Here is a 15,222-nt window from a genome sequence, read left to right as displayed (position 1 = left end):
GAAACCAAGGACCCTGAACTTGATTGTGTCAAAATAGCATCTCATGAGCAACTCAAACAGTAACCAGGCCTGCAGGAGACCTGGGTCAAAAACACATTTAGTGACCATAATAATCCAACATTTATTATGAAAACCACTCCTGGGTACCTTAAACACTTACCACAAGGGTGGGACACAGTATTATCCCCATGTTCCAGATGAGGCTCAGAGGTTCTATACTTGGTTTAGGACTTGGCCCTAGCTGATATTAGAGGCTGGGCTCTGTGCTACTCTCCTCCTATGCTCCCTGATTTAGGGCATCAAATCTCCCTTGACTGTGAGCACACACAAATCAGTCTGTCCCAGAGGCCCCAAATTTCGGCCCAGAGGTGCATGGGAGGCTGGGGCACACAGAGTCAGGGTGCTAGACGGTTATTATTATGAAGGTATAGCCCATTCCCCTGGCAGTGGCCCAATGGGACGCTGGTGCTCACCAGAGACCAAGTGTCCATCCCTTTGACCAGGACTTTGGAGGCTCAGCCAAGTCCCCCAGCCTAGGGCTCTGCTCCTTGGATGTTCCTCTTCCCCTGGGAAAATAGCCCAACCTGACCTACCTGACCTGTTTGTTTAACTTAGAGAGGGACTAAAGTTAGTGGCAGAAGGCTTCCTGGAGAAGATAGGCCTTCCTCTGGGTTTTGAAGGATGAGTTTTCCAGGTGGCAAAAATGCCAATTATTGTTTCACTCTTGGGGGATACCTTATTTCCAGTTGGGGCATATTTCACCATAGTCAAATTAGAACTGATTTCAATATTATTGAAGCTGGTCAGGACCTCAGTGTTATCTGGAACTATCCCCCCGGGTTTTAGAGATGAGACAACTGAGCCTCTGACAGAGGTTAGACTTGCCCAAAGCTGCACAGTAGGTCAGTGGCAGAGCCTGGCCTTCCTAAACTCTTCCCCATCACAGGTGGCCTGAGTCTGTTCCCTGACCTTAGTTTACCCAACTACAAAATGAGGATGATTCACCTATATTCCAAAGTGTGGAAAAGAACTATACGTGTATGGATCATTCATTCACTACGTGCTAAACGTTTCAGAAACATGGCAGGTTCATTTATCCCCCCTTCACAGAGAAAATCAGAGACCCTTGAGTGCTCTCATTGGGCTGGGAGCTACTAACTCCAGGGGGTAAGGGGAGACACTAATCAGCTTGCAAACTACCCTTTCTCACAGCTCTGCCTCCCAGATGCCAGGGCAGAGTGCCCAGCACCCCAGCCCCCAGAGGGCCGAAGGGAGATGGGCACCTCATACAGACCTCACTAACCCTGACTCTCTCCTTCCCTCCGGCAGAACCAGAGGGGTCGGGGGCAGGCCCTGCCGGCACAGGCACCCCCAGCCTCCTGCGGGGCAAGAGGGGAGGACACACGGCCAACTACCGGATCGTGGCCCCCAGGAGCCGCAACGAGAGAGGCTGAGAGCAGGGGCGGCCCTAGGGGCAGACCTGGCCTGGCTTCCCTTCCTAGCCTGGACTTGGCCAACTGCCTCCAGGGACCGCCCATGCATATTTATTAATGTCCTCAGGGTCCCTTCTGCCACCTAGGCCTTTGGGATAGGCAAGTCTTGGTCCTGACACCCCGTGCAAGTCTGCCTACTATGAAGCTGAGAAGGGACTGTGGCCTGAGAGGGAGGGGCAGCCCAGGCAAGAGGTGAGACCTTGCTCAGGGCCTTCGGCTTCCATTTCCCTCTGTGAAATAGGATGGTGCAACCCTGCAGGGAAGAGGTGGCAGGTTCAAGCCTTCGGTTTTCTCACGGGCTGCCCGGGCATCCAGGCCTGTGGGCACTGATGGGTGGCTGGAGCTAGGGTTCTTCTGGGCCCTTAGCACACACGGGCTGGTGGGGAAAGGCAGGCTTGCCTCTTCCTCCTCCCCAGCCAAACCTCGGGGAGCCCACCGCAGCCCTCCGCTCCTTGATTTCTGGTGCTGGGTCCCCACCCTGAGCTCAACAGGCAGGACATTGCATAGGTCCTGCCTCCTGAGCCCCCAGCCCCTCCCATGTCCCAGTGGGGGCGGAGGCATGGAGAGGGAGGGGCACCCTGGAGGAAGAGGTCTCCAGCCAATAAAGGCACCCAACCTGATGTCCCACTGGCCTGGTCTCGGTGTGTGCTTAGATGGGGTGCAGCTGGGCAGGGCCAGGAGCCTCTTCTCTCTTCTTGGTGGCCTTCCCTGCCCACATGCAAAGCAGGACTGTGAGGGCCGTCAAGGTGCTGCTGGGCAGGGGGGCACACAGGGGTAGGTGAGCAGAGCAGAGGCTCACACCATCCCCATCCCCTGGCCAGGTGTTCGGCAATGGCTGCAGCTTCTGAGAAGCCCAAGGAGCAAGAAACTGCCAGACCTTGGGGCAGCTTCCAGATTGGGTGACCCGCAGCATCCCCCCCAAAGACTGTTTCCTCACCCATAAAAGGACGGCATGACCTTCAGGCTGTCCAGTCTGTTTCTGGCCCCTTGCCTGTGGCCAACGGCAGGGCCGGTCTCTACAGCCCCTTTACTCTGGCCCCAGCGTGGGGTACAGCCCCCTCAGGCGACTAGTCTGTAGGCTGCTCCAGGACACACAGTTCCCTGCACCACCCCTCAAAGTCCAGCTTCCCAGGCGCCCCTGGCCTTACCTCTCCCCATAGCCCATCAGCCTCACACCCAGGCCCCACCCTCCACCCTCTGGCTCAGTCTGCCCCTCCCCTTCCTGGGAAGGGGTCAAGGACTGAGGAGGGCCAAAAGGGAGGAGCTGCCTCTTCCAAGCTGAGGAAGCTTCTCCCTCATGGCACCCCCACATTGCTTCCTGTGCAGGGAGCCCAGCAGGGCACAGCCACCAGCTCCAGAGCCTCAGGAGACTGACTGAACTGGCCCCTGTCCAGCAGGGACACTGTCAGGGTGCAGGCAGCGAAGGGATGATATTCCTGGGGGATCGGGGGAGGTTTCCTGAAGGAAGGTCTCCGTGTAGGCTGAGACCCAAGGCTGGGTAGAAATCAGCTGGGAAACAAGATGGCTCCTCAGCAGAGGGTCTTCTATGCCCCGAGGTGGAGGGTGTAGCTTCCCCAGGAAAGAGGCTGCAGTTCAGCCTTGGTCTCTGCACATCAAGGAGCTGTTCGCCTGAAATCGGTCAGTCCCTCCCCGCTCATTCATTCATTCATCCCCCTTGCTGCCAACACAGAAGAGTCAGACACAACTGCTGCCCCCGAGGAGGTCTAGGTTAAAAAGTGCACTGTTTTTATTCTGAACGGTGCCAGGGTGGGGTGCCAGAGGTGCCTCTCCTGCACCACACTGTGACTCTCAGCAGACAGGGCTGGGGCTCCGACTCCCCAACCACAGGCCAAGCCCCTCGTCACCCAAGGGCCTGCATGTGCTAGGGGGGACCAGGACCCTCAGGGTGGGCGGGTCTGCCCCTCCCCTGAGTCACTAAGGCCTCAGTGCCCACCTCCCCCTCAACCAGCAGGGACACGGCACCCTCCACTCGGCCCGTGGCTGCCAGTGCCACCACTGCCTGCTCTGTGGGGAAGCCCATGCGCTCCAGCTGCTGCAACCTGTGGGATGGGGGGACAGGGAGGGAATGTCAGGGCCACCTCCAGCCCCTGCACCAGGGGACCCCACCCCCACCCAACCGCCTTACCGCAGAGAGGAGACAGAGGACTTAGGCAGCCGTAGTGGGCTCTCAGGACACTGGGCTGGCCCCTCAAGGAGTGAGGCCTGGATCCCCTCCTGCAGCATCTGCTCATCCAGGGCTGCCCACAGCGGGGTCCCTGGGGGGAAGACGGGCCCGGTCCAGGCCAGGCCCACCTCAGAGGAGCCCTCCCAGGTCAGCTGCACAGGCCCTAGGCCTGGCGGGAGGTGGGCTGAGCCTTCGCTGCGGGACCAGAGGCTAGGGGAGGCTGTGTAAAGAGGTCCGGGGGCGGGAGGCCTGGAGAAGCAGAAGCAGAAGAGGGCCTGACTGCCAGCACTGCCGCGGATTACACCGGCGGGGCCGCCGTCTTTGGCATCACTCTCACCTGACTCCGGCAGGATGGGTGACCGGCAGCTCGGCCAGGCTGCCTGGGGTAGGAAGGAGTCTGACCGGCCAGCACTCTGCCAGGGCCCTGCACAAGATGCCCTCCTGCAGTGCTTGCAGCCGCCGCTCAGAGAGCTCCAGCCACCGGAAGGCCCCGGCTGCATCTGTCTGCCCAGGGCAGGGCGGCCGGTCAAGGAAAACCAAAACCAGCAGGGGTGAGCCCACACTGCATGCCAGGCCCTGGGCCAAGTGGTGACAGGCATTCCCTCACATCCATCTCCTCACTATGGCCCAGCAAGGGGTGTGTTGTCATCCTAGTCAGCAGCTCTAGGAAAAGGAACCTGCCCGAAGCTACTCAGCCAGTAAGAGGGGGAGGCAGGTGTATCTCCCCACAAAAGCTCTATCCCCTCGTCTCCGGCATCCCCTGCCTGCTCTGTTCCCAGAACTCTCCGGTCTGACTCAAGGCCCACCCTTGTGCCCAGTGACACCCCCCTCATTGCCCTCAGCCAGGGCAACGTACTCCCCACTGCAGGATACAGCCAGGCCTGGGCAACTGGTGTCCCCAGTCCTAAAAAGCCACAGCGGGTAAGCCTGTGCCCACTGTTCTCTCCAAAGGCACGGCTTCCCCAATAGGCACGGAGCATCTTTGGAGCAAAAGCCTGTGTTCAATGCACCTGCACTGCCAGCCACACGTGTTCCACCTTTCAGCGCTGAGCCCCGGGGCTCACTCTCACCCTGGCCTTGCACTTCCTGCACCCTCTGCCTGGCCTGCTCTTTTTCACTTGTCCTGAACCCTTCATCCTGCACATCTCAGCTCAGATGCCACCTCCGTAGGGGAGGGCTCCCCTTTATATTATAGTTGGTGCCTCTACCTGGCCATTAGCCCTCAGCCCCACCCCCGCCCAGTCTGGCCAGAGGAAGACTCACAGATGCTCCCAGAATGTGTTTGCACAGCTGACCTGCAAGGACCTGACCTCCTTGTGCCGCTTCCCTCCCCCTCTGGGGGCCCAGCCACAGAACCCACATGTCCACGTGGGCCCTGGACCCAGGCAAAGGATACAGGCGAGGCCAGCAAGGAGGCCGCACAATAGCTGCAGGAAGGGTGGCTCAGAGCTGAGCACTGGTGTCACAGCAAGCAGCAGCCACGGCAGCAGCCACGGTGGCAGTACCCCCTGGGGCTGTCTAGGGTGGTAACCCTGCCCCGCCAGCATGGCCAGGTGGACAGGCATGTAGCCACAGCCACCAGCTGCGCTGGGCACCCCGAGGCCTGCCAGCAGCACACCCATTAGCCCAGCAGCCAGGGCGAGCAGGGCAGAGGCATGCAGGAACCGCAGCGTGCCCAGGTGGCACTCCTGCCACCAGCCCAGTGTGGGCAGGAGCAGCAGGCTCAGGAGGAGGCCAGGTAGGGCCGTGTGGCCCAGGACGTGGGTCAGCAGACGGTGTGCTGGGAGAGAAAAGGATCTTATGTGCCAGGTTAGTGGCCCTAACCCCCAAGGCTGTCCCAGGGTGGTAGTTACCCTCTACAGAATACCCACTAAGCCAGCCTCCTCTCCCCAGGAGCCAAAGTCTGCCCACTGCCAGCACTGTAATTACTCATGAAAGGGACCAAGGGCTTCTAAATGCTGCGGCTGCTCCCCTACTGTGTTAACCGAACATGCTGGAGACACCACTCAGTCTTCTCAAGAGCAACCCAACTATGGATGAGTCACTTAACGTCTGCTGGGAAACACTCAGCTGGGGTCACTCCTCAAACTCCCAGGACCTCCTGAACATTCCTGTACTAAGCTGAAAGCCTTAGTTCTTATTTTAAGAGAAAACCACCAAAAAAGGAAGCCATCTGAAAAGAATACCTACTCACAGGCTACCACAGCTCTGCTGGCCCCTCTGCCTAGGTGCTCCGCCCTCCCTTCTTGGCTGTGGATGAGCTGGGCATGCTCCTGTCCAAGGCCAACCTCCCCCTGGGCACTGGGTCCTCTCTCTGCTTGACCAGTGTATGATGCATGCCGCTCCTATGAACTGGTCTTAGGCCCTACCTAAGTCTCCTGCCTCTTCCAAGGTCCATGGGGCTGGCTCTCACCCTGCCAAGGGTCCAGCAGCAGCTCTGGGGCCAGGGCAAGGCTGGGGCCAGCCCCCACCAGCCACAGGCAGCTCAGCAGCAGCATCAGGACAGAGGAGGCAAGAGGCAGCGCCGGGGACAGTGGGCCAGGGGGACCTCTGGCATGCATAGCACGGCTGAAGGCGTCAAGAGTGGTCTTGGGGCTGTGTGCTAGGAGTAAAGGAAAACAATAACAATAGTTATTACTGCAATTTTTACCCAACTTCCTTTCAACTACCCTCCCAATGGCTCCATTTTACAGAAGTAGAAACTGAAGCTGGAGAGGCAGGTCCAGCAACTCAACCATAGAGGAGCTCGGACCCTAACCATGTGCTTAGCCATCCTGCCATCCCCTCTGCCTGTGTGAGGATGGTGAGGAGCCAGACCAAAAGGGCTGTGAGTTGATCTGGGGCTCTGGACTCCCAAAAAAAGGGGTGCAGCACCCCAGGACAAACTAAGGGTCATCTCCAGCTTTCCTCTGCCTCCCTCTTCCCTCGGGTTGCAGACCAGCCACCTTTCTCCCTTCTCCCCTCCACTGTGCCCAGCCTTAGAGCTCTAGAGGGGCTCAGCTGCCCTTGACACGGGGTGAGGCCAACCAATCGGCAGGCAGATTCGGAAGGGGCTAAGGCAGAAGGGCTGGAGGAGGGGCAAGAGTCCCACACCCTAAGTGCAGAGAGACAGAGACATTCCCTTTCTTCAGCTATGAGTACAGCCCTTCTGGCCCTAGCCCCCCTTCCTGCAGGAAGGTTCCAGTGTCCCCTCCACTCCTTCCTGCTGTGCATCCCTGGACAAGTTTTCCATCCTCTGAGCCTCTCCTTCCTCATCTGTAAAATGGGGGTTAAGAAAAATCCTTTCCTCATACAGTAAGAAAAAGAAATGGACTAAGGCAGGGCCCAGCCCACAGCTCCTGCTCAATAAACTGTAGCCATCCCAGCTAATAGTGGGAGGAGGCAGAGATAACTAGCCACCAGTGAGGTGGGGGGCAGGAGCGGGGGGGGGGGGGTGGCTCCTCAACATGGAAGCAGCTGCTCCAGCCTGGCTGGTTCAGTCTGGCCCTCAAAAAAGCCAACTCCCAGCCCACAAGGCACAGGCCTTGCTGAAACCTTCTCACCCCAGCCAGGCCTGTGTCAAGACTCCCAGTGAGCTGATCTCATGAGGCAGAAAGCAAAAGCCCAGAGACAAGAAGACTGCTTCATCTGCTCCTTTCCCAAGGGCAACCTCAGCATCAAAACCCACCTGCCAGTTTCCTGCAGGAAGAATGTAGAAAGTTCCTCTGCCTGCAATGTCCCTCCCTTCAGCTCTCCAATAGGCAAACTCCTATACACCCCTTGAAGCCCAGTTCAAATGTCCCTGTCTCTTGCCCTGGCCCGCCATGTCATGGGTCATAGATCTTATCCTATCTAGTGAGTACAGCTTGGCCTGTCTTTTTTCCTGAGCAGATGGTCTGGACAGGGAGCAGGTGGGAGTGCCCTCCTCTTACTCATCCCCAAGTTTCCCATATGTGTTCACTGAAAGAGAGACACTGGCTTGGTTCCAGGTCCGGCTGAAAGATTTGGGTGAGCCCTGCGCTTCCTTGGGCCTGAGCACTTTTGAGGAGACTAGACTGAGTCCAGAAAGGCAGACAGGTGCCAGCCTTGCCCAGAGCCAAGACAACCACTGCAAGCCTCCCTCCTTCTGCACCTTCACAACCATTGTACCCATGGGCACCTTACAAGGGTGAAAGACTTGCACACGGACAAACAGAACTGGGACTGGAACCCTCTGGGCCTCAGTCTCTTCATCGATAAAATGGGGCTGTGCACCATCAGACCCTGCCTACCTTACTAGGAAGACTGGAGGACACAATGAGAAGACAAGAACCGGGAAGATTCTTCCGAGCGATAAAGTGGGAGTCCCAGAGCGTGGGTCGGACTCAGCTTTGTGACTTAGGAAAAGCACACAAATTCCTTGGGCCTCAGTTTCCCCTTCTGTAAAAACAAGGGTATTGGATGGGGGGGGTACTAAAAGGGCACTCTCAACGTTGACCGTTACTGGGGGGGGGGGGGCTCTTAGGATCTGGCGCGCTACGTTCGGGGGGCGTCCCATCTAGCCCACCCGCCTCGGCCCCCTCCCCCCTCCGGCCCAGGCCACGTGTCCGGGGTACTCACTGCAGAGCGCGTTCCCCCCCTCCCCCGCCCCCGGAATGCCAGGTGGGGCCCCGGCTGGGAGTCGGGACTCTAGCTTCCCGGAGAGGTCTGAGAGCCCCGAGCCCATTCTGCTTGCGCTCGGGCGCGTGACCCCGGCCGGGCTGGCTCGCCACCTCTTCCCCCGCCCTCCCGTCCCCCGCCGTCCGCCGATTAGTCAGCAGTTGTTCTAGGCCCGGGTCCCTTCCCCCAGCCCTCCCGCCGGCCTCCGTGTCCCTCCAAGGCAGACTCTTCAGAGACGGTCCCTAGAGCCAGCGGACGTAACCATTCCGAACAGCTTAGCTTTGCACGGAGAATCACTCCGGGTTGATACCAAGACCCGCTCACCCTCCGCTTCGGACCCTTCGGCGCTAGTTTGGCCCGCATGTCACGCCCAGCGCCTTTGAGAGAACATTAGGACAAGAGCTGCAGGCGAGAAGGACGAGAAGGCTGTGGTTCATCCCTCCTTCCCTCACCCCTGCGGCCTGGCCCGATGGTAGCGCCCGAGGTTGCGGGTTTCGCGCCTGCGCAGTGCGGCGCCTAGAGGGAAAGCGAGAGGGAGACGGACGTTGAGAGAACGAGAAGGAAGGAGAGAAAATGGCGTCCACGGGTGAGTGTGGTGAAACCACGGTCGCGCCGGCGACGGTCGGGACACCCAAATGTGAGGCCGCTTGTCTCAGGGAGTGGCCGAGACGACTAAATAGAGTTGCGGAGAAGGGTGTGAGGTACCTTCCGGGGCCCGACGAGCTCGAGGGCCCGAGTTCTCCTCCCCTCCCCCCACAGGGAAGGCCGGTTCTGGAATCTTCCGGCGCCCCCGGCGCGCGGGGTGCATGCGGCGGCGGGGGCGCGCGGGGCCTGCCGTGGGCTCCATTGTATGGCGGCCGTCGGGTCCCGCGCTCCGGGCTGCTCGCCACGTGGGCGGGGCCTTAGGCCTCCGGGCCCCCGCGTGGGGATGGGGGTAGGGCTCGGCAAGGCCTCGAGTCCGGCGCCCTTAAACCGGAGCGCGGGCGGGGGGGAGGTCTCGACGGCTGCTCAAGAAGTCGCAGCACTGCCGCTTCTGTGATTCCTCACCCCACCCCCATTTTTAGGGAGGCGGCCCAAGCTTGAGGGCGACTCTGCTTCGCCGAGGAGCCCGGGGGGAAAAGCAAATAAACAAACAAAAAAGGCATCGCGGGTTTGTGAGCCGAGGGGTGCCGACCTATGAGCGGGCGCCCCGTCATGGCCTGGTCGGCAGGGGCGTCCGGTGTGGCCGAGCTGCCCTCTCGGCGGGTTCTAGCCCCAAACCGAACTTCTGCCCGACTGGGCTTTGGGCGGAATGTGCTTCCCCCTCCAGAGCACCCCCCCCCCCGCTTCGTTCTTACTGTTATTAATCCCACTATCTTTTCTCGTCAAAAAGCAATTCAGTGGCTTGGGGCCATTTTTCAGCAAATGCCGAGGGGAGATCCGTTGTATAATAAGACCAGCCTGGATCGCGAGGCCAGAAATCCCTACCGAAAGGAAATTCTGGCCTCTTTGACCTAGGAGAAACAAAAGGCCCAAGTCGGCATTTGAATTATTCTTAAGCAGTTGCCTCGCACGTTTATTCGACTAGGTTAAGCTGGCGGGCTTGTTTATCTCTTGGACTGATACGAGAGAGGGAAGGGAGACGCAGGCTGGACTTTGAAAGAAAGCCCGGGGTGGGGGTGGGGAGCTCGAATGTGAAAATCTAGGGTGGTCTTTGATGCGTGAGTTGTTTAACCTTGTAGCCTAAACATCACCGGCAGTTTGCAGCCTGTTTGTGCACTAACCTGCGGTTTTTGGTAGGGCGGGGCATTTTTGCCTCTGGGGGGTATTCTTAAGCCATCTAACACCAGGCCTTAGAAGCAGTGGTGGAAGTCGAGGGAAGACCGGAAAAGCTCTGGTTCCTTCCGAGATTTAATTTGAAAGGGGTCCAGAATCCAGCAGCTTAAGGACAATTTTAAGTCTTCCCCTGCTGTGTGATCAGTAAACAGGCAGGTAAATGCTGGCTATGGGTTCAGAGTGCCCATAGATGAGAGGACTCTGAAATACCACAGCCCAAGGCACATCCTGGTGGAAAGTGGTTTCTGCAGAGCCCTTTCCACCTTCCTCTTCCTTGGCGGTGTTTGAATTTTGTGAGGGGAGAGTGCTATTCTCCCTTCCCTCTTTAAGCATGGGCAGTCAAAATGTGTATGGTCAAATTTTTGCGAGGCTGGACATGCCAGTTTCTTGGTCTACTTTGCTGAAAATGTTTTTTGGGAACCTCCATGTACTGTATTAGAATTACAATTGCGTTTTATGTTAGACACACAGTATTAGGCTAGCTGGAGGATCTTAAATCGTGGACTTTGGTTTCCTTACGTTCAAAATGAAGGAGTGAGGCTAGATCTTTTCAGTGCTTTTTGAGCCCTGAATTTCTTGACCTTATAGAAGAATATTTGGTTCCCACAAATTACTCCCTATTGACTTTAACTCATTATGTAGTCTGAAGCTCTAAATCTCTACTGTTTGCATAGTGAGTACCCTAAAGTATCTGAAAGTCACTACTTCGGGTAAAGTAAGATGTGGGTTTTTTCCCTCATGTATGTTATAGGTAGAAAAGTGAAGTCGATGTCCACTTTAACAAAGAATTACAGTGCAAACTCCCAGGTAACCACCATTCAGACCAAGAAATAGAACATTGCCAGCACTCCGGAGGCCCCCTTCTCCTCAACTTGTCCTGTATTTTTAGTGGAGTCTTCAGCTGCGCATGTGAGGGTTAAAAACAAAGTATAACTGACTGCTAAAAAAAATCTGACCATTGTGTAACTAACATTTTTGAGTCCATAAAATGTTTGTGTGCTGTAGGTAAATAAAATAAGTTCTCAGGAAACAAATTTGCTACCTCCCTTAGCCCACCCGTGTGGGACTAAATGGGCTGGTTTCACGCTGATCTGGGATCATTCGTTGTTGCATATCAGCTTTGACAGTTTTCTGTTTTTTACATAACTGTTCTTGTGTAAAAGTCCTCTTGCAAAGTTGAACTTATATGTCAGCAATTTAGAATAATTTCTCATACAAGACACCTCAACAAAACGTAGACTGAAATATTTCAATTTTGATGCTTCGTTTGTTTTGTGAATACCACATGGAAGAAGTGATTTGCATTTATTTTTTATGCACTACATAGGAAGCATGACTTGTGCTTTTGAAAATGCCTTAAGATTGTCTTGAACAAATCAATTTGTTCATTATACAAAGCCTTTGGGCATTTGATTTGATCATGTTGATTATTTGGGATTCTGTGTTAAGGCTGTACAGAGGAAGGAAAGTGGTTACAGGTAGAGAGGTAGAAAGGTGACTCTACTTAAAGAGAGATTCAGCAAAATGCTTTGGGGTCAGGTGGACTGTAAGGCAGGCTTTGGATGGAGTGGGGGTAGATAGAAACTCATCCGTGAAGAGCTGAGATAGATGTCCACTGTTGCTTTCAAATGAGGGGCTACTTTCTGATTGGAAAATAAAGGACCCTTTTGTTTAGCACTAACGGCAGTACTGTCTTCTGGCATAGAAGAAGATAAGTATTTCTTGTGGAAAGTAAAGCATTGGGCAGAATTTTCAAAAATAATTAACTTTAAAAATATATGTCAAGTTCAGTAGTGCTGTGAAAACTTCTTAATCATTTTATTTTCTATTTTCACTACTTGTAGACACCTCAGTGAACCAGAGTTCCTTTCTGTGCATGTTGTAAATTTCATATGAAAAGGAAAATTATGGGAAGGATTATGTAGAAAGAGAAAGGAAGAAAAGTTGTGGGTTCGTTTGTTTTCTTTAGAATTGAAATCATTTTGAGTTTTTAAAAGATATTACCTAAAACCAAATTACTCCTGTGCTTTCTTCTCTGCCACATTTCAGATTCTGAAACTTTTAACTGCTGGGATTTATGTCGTGTCTAGCTTCTGACTTAACTGTACACTTGTAACCCTGATATACTTAGGAAGGCCTTTAAAACACTGGATTGAGATGGCTCTCCTTTTCGCCATTCCATGTCACAGTCCTGCTAGGGAATTTTGGTTGGTCTAACTTGCTAAAGTGAGGGAGTGATAGAAAAACTAGTTTTTGAGGAGATTAGTGACTGATGTAACCAGTCTGATGTTAAACATTGTGATATTGTGGCATGCTTCATTTTTATATGAAGGTAAAACTTCTGATCCTGTTGGTTCATCTTGGTTTTTTTTTTGTTAGTCTTAGGATGATGATCCATGTATTTGAAATGACAGCCTGCAGTTAAGGGGGGTTTGTGGTCATGGGAACCTTCAAAGTAGCTCTGCCAAATCAGCTGATCTTGACCTCATTAGCTGGCACTGTATTCAGACTTTGAATTTAACTGGCTTAGACTTATTTTTTGGTTTGATGTTGAGAGGAAAGAGGTACTTATTGGAACCTGTATTGGCCTGTACTTCCTCTCAACAATTTAAAGAATTTATCTCTGCCACCTGAATTCCTTCACCCCTTTTTTTCTTTTTCCTTGCCTCTGCTGACTTGACACTATTTTCTCTCCTTGTTTCCTCTAGATTACAGTACCTACAGCCAAGCTGCAGCCCAGCAGGGGTAAGTCAGTCTTTTATAACAGGACTTTGGGTGTGATTGATTATAATGTTTTTAGAGTACCAAGTCTCCTAGAGTTATAGAGAATTTTGTGATGGAATCTGAATGTTCTGTATTCAGTTCTTGAATTTAATTTTTCTTACAGCTATAGTGCTTACACCGCCCAGCCCACTCAAGGATATGCACAGACCACCCAGGTAATTTTTAAGATAATTGTATGTGATTGCATCCCCAAGCAAAATGTTTCTGTCAGCCATTAAAACAATAACAGATACAGATATTTTTTAAAAATTCAGTAATAGGAAAGTATAATGTGCTTGTAATCATAAAAATACCCAGGTGTTTTAAACTTTCACAGTGGGAGTAAAATGACACCATTCTCAAACTGGGAATTGCTAGCTCCCCATACCTTTCTGGTATCATTTCTCAAGTTAAGTGCCTTGTTTTGTGCTAGGTCTATCTACATACTATATTCTGTTTAAATTTATTTAACTTTATTATACAGCAATTCTGCCAATAAAAAAAATTGCAGTGCATAGATATGTCATTTGCCAGTGTTCACACAGTAAATGGCAGGATCAGCTCTGCTAAGTATGGCTGCTTAGCTACAGAGCCTCTGAGCCCTTTCCAGTACAGGAGCTTGTGTTTAAAAGCCTAGGCCAGGGTACCTGGATGGCTCAGTTGGTCATTTAAGTGCCTGACTTTGCCTCAGGTCATGATCTCATGGTTTGTGAGTTTGAGCCCCAACTCAAGCTCTGCACTGACAGCTTGGAGCCCGCTTTAGATTCTGTGTCTCCCTTTCTCTCTACCCCCCCCCCTTCCCCCCCCACCACTTGTATTCTCTTTCTCTCAAAAATAAATAAAAATTAAAAAAAAAAACCCAAGTGGGGGCACCTGGGGGGCTCACTCGGTTAAGCGTCCGACTTCAGCTCAGGTCATGATCTCACGGTTTGTTGGTTTGAGCCCCACGTTGGGCTCTGTGCTGACAGTTCAAAGCCTGGAGTCTGCTTCAGATTCTGTGTTTCCCCTCTCTCTGCCCCTCCCCCACTTGAGCACGGTCTCTCTCTCTCTCTCTCTCAAAAATAAATATTTAAAAAAATTTTTTTAATGATAAATAAAAACTCAAGTGAGTATAAAGTTAAAAAAAAGAAAAAGCCTAGGCCAACAGGTGTTAGAAAACTATCATCCTAGAATTCTTAAGATCACTTCAGATTCTGAAATGATCCATACATTAAACGGATGCTAATAATTCTTCCATGGAAACATCCTAGGAAAGACAGATTGTGAAGTGTCTGGCAGATCTTACATAATTGGTCATTCAAATCTCAAATGTAATCTTGCTAATAACCTGGAAGAATACCTCATTCCTTGCCAGGTTTTAAGTATTAACTAAAGTCCAGGTTCAAAAGACTGCCCTTGATATGTTAACCTTAAGGAGACACTTGGTGTTCTGGTTTGGTTTTTGTTTTTTTGTTTTTGAAGTGATGTAATAGTTTTTAAATCTGTATGTCAGGCTGAAAATCTGGTTATCAAATCAACAGATTTTAATCCCATTTTCCTTTTCTTTCCTTTGGCTCATTTTGCCTGCCTAACATTTGTTTCCAGCTGCTAAAACTGCTACACTAAGTGTTGGCAATTATGCACCTGTTCCCTTATTGCCCATCCCTTGAGAGTCTCTTGTTAATCTCTTGTATGTTAACTGAGATTTCGCCTAATTATCTCAGGAACTTTTTTGTAGTTAAGTTTACGAAAATATGAGTGAATTAGATAAGGGAAAACAAGCATTTGTGATAATGTAATCACTTGTCTGTTTTTTCCAGTCTTTTTACTAGAAAGCAATATTTTTGGCTTTGGTCTCCCAATTTGGAAACTCAGAAATAAGTCGATCTATTTTATTGCTACAATACAAGGTTTACGTATGAACTTCCTGCATGCGTTTTCTTTGAGCAGGCATATGGGCAGCAAAGTTATGGAACCTATGGACAGCCCACTGATGTCAGCTATACCCAGGCTCAGACCACTGCGACCTATGGGCAGACTGCCTATGCAACTTCTTATGGACAGCCTCCTGCTGGTAAGGCCTGCCTTGGAGAGACTTTTGGGTCACAGCCACTGGGAGTTTGCTAAGAATCTTGTTATTTATGCTGTATATTCTGGTCCATACTTTGGCATCTGGGGATCCTTTATTTTTAGGAGGAGCACTTTTTTTGGTCTCTTTTTTCTTTCCTTAGTTCTCCTAAAGGATCTGTAATAGAATGTGGGTGGGATAATTTTCTATTAATTATTTCATACAGTGTATTGAATAATTTCATAACAAAATGGAGAATATATAAAAGATTGTGCTAATGGTAATACTGGGTAAGAATGAGC

At 52.4% G+C, this 15,222-nt stretch overlaps 3 protein-coding genes across 13 annotated transcripts in view; 2 read left to right on the top strand and 1 right to left on the bottom strand.

The window, feature by feature from the left end:
• The window catches only part of EMID1 (EMI domain containing 1), a 49,164-nt gene extending 46,631 nt beyond the window's left edge, over positions 1 to 2,533 (top strand). For 3 of the 6 annotated variants that reach the window (XM_042962655.1, XM_042962653.1, XM_007082598.3), the window contains one exon: positions 1,330 to 1,551. In XM_042962655.1, the coding sequence (XP_042818589.1) occupies positions 1,330 to 1,454 (125 nt within the window). In that variant the 3' untranslated portion in view covers positions 1,455 to 1,551. Of the gene's footprint in view, positions 1 to 1,329; positions 2,121 to 2,314 lie in introns of those variants that run through there. The other 3 variants (XM_042962657.1, XM_042962654.1, XR_006210052.1) reach the window with 2 other exon arrangements.
• Positions 2,534 to 3,216: 683 nt separating this feature from the next.
• RHBDD3 (rhomboid domain containing 3) lies at positions 3,217 to 9,449 on the bottom strand. Of its 4 annotated transcripts, none has more exons than XM_042961529.1 (8): positions 9,001 to 9,449; positions 8,748 to 8,811; positions 7,929 to 8,076; positions 6,092 to 6,280; positions 5,075 to 5,458; positions 4,016 to 4,178; positions 3,640 to 3,927; positions 3,217 to 3,553 (listed from the first exon to the last, which is right to left on the bottom strand). In XM_042961529.1, the coding sequence occupies exons 4-8, from the start codon at positions 6,237 to 6,239 to the stop codon at positions 3,376 to 3,378; spliced, it is 1,161 nt and encodes a 386-aa protein (XP_042817463.1). In that variant the 5' UTR covers positions 6,240 to 6,280; positions 7,929 to 8,076; positions 8,748 to 8,811; positions 9,001 to 9,449; the 3' UTR covers positions 3,217 to 3,375. The 4 variants fall into 4 exon arrangements, with proteins under 4 accessions (XP_042817463.1, XP_007099283.3, XP_042817462.1 ...); XM_007099221.3 differs by lacking the exon at positions 8,748 to 8,811 and adding an exon at positions 8,620 to 8,672; XM_042961528.1 differs by lacking the exons at positions 8,748 to 8,811; positions 9,001 to 9,449 and adding an exon at positions 8,620 to 8,708.
• EWSR1 (EWS RNA binding protein 1) overlaps positions 8,779 to 15,222 on the top strand; it is a 27,088-nt gene continuing 20,644 nt past the window's right edge. For all 3 annotated transcript variants that reach the window (XM_007082512.3, XM_007082511.3, XM_007082513.2), the window contains exons 1-4: positions 8,779 to 8,881; positions 12,819 to 12,855; positions 12,998 to 13,049; positions 14,803 to 14,926. In XM_007082512.3, the coding sequence (XP_007082574.1) occupies positions 8,869 to 8,881; positions 12,819 to 12,855; positions 12,998 to 13,049; positions 14,803 to 14,926 (226 nt within the window). In that variant the 5' untranslated portion in view covers positions 8,779 to 8,868. The remainder of the gene's footprint in view (positions 8,882 to 12,818; positions 12,856 to 12,997; positions 13,050 to 14,802; positions 14,927 to 15,222) is intronic.

This window comes from Panthera tigris, chromosome D3, assembly GCF_018350195.1.
Source record: "Panthera tigris isolate Pti1 chromosome D3, P.tigris_Pti1_mat1.1, whole genome shotgun sequence".
In the NCBI taxonomy this organism is placed as follows: domain Eukaryota; kingdom Metazoa; phylum Chordata; class Mammalia; order Carnivora; family Felidae; genus Panthera; species Panthera tigris.
The sequence above is the reverse complement of the archived record's forward strand: the minus strand, read 5'-3'. Positions and strand labels throughout refer to the sequence as shown.

Excerpts from the sequence above, each read along its gene's own strand:
- RHBDD3 (XM_042961529.1), bottom strand. The coding sequence starts at position 6,239 with ATGCATGCCAGAGGTCCCCCTGGCCCACTGTCCCCGGCGCTGCCTCTT. Across the intron at positions 5,459-6,091 it reads GCTGCTGGACCCTTGGCAGG|CACACCGTCTGCTGACCCAC; the intron begins GTGAGAGCCAGC and ends TTTCTCTCCCAG. Across the intron at positions 3,928-4,015 it reads ACCCATCCTGCCGGAGTCAG|GCCTCCCGCCCCCGGACCTC; the intron begins GTGAGAGTGATG and ends CTGCTTCTCCAG.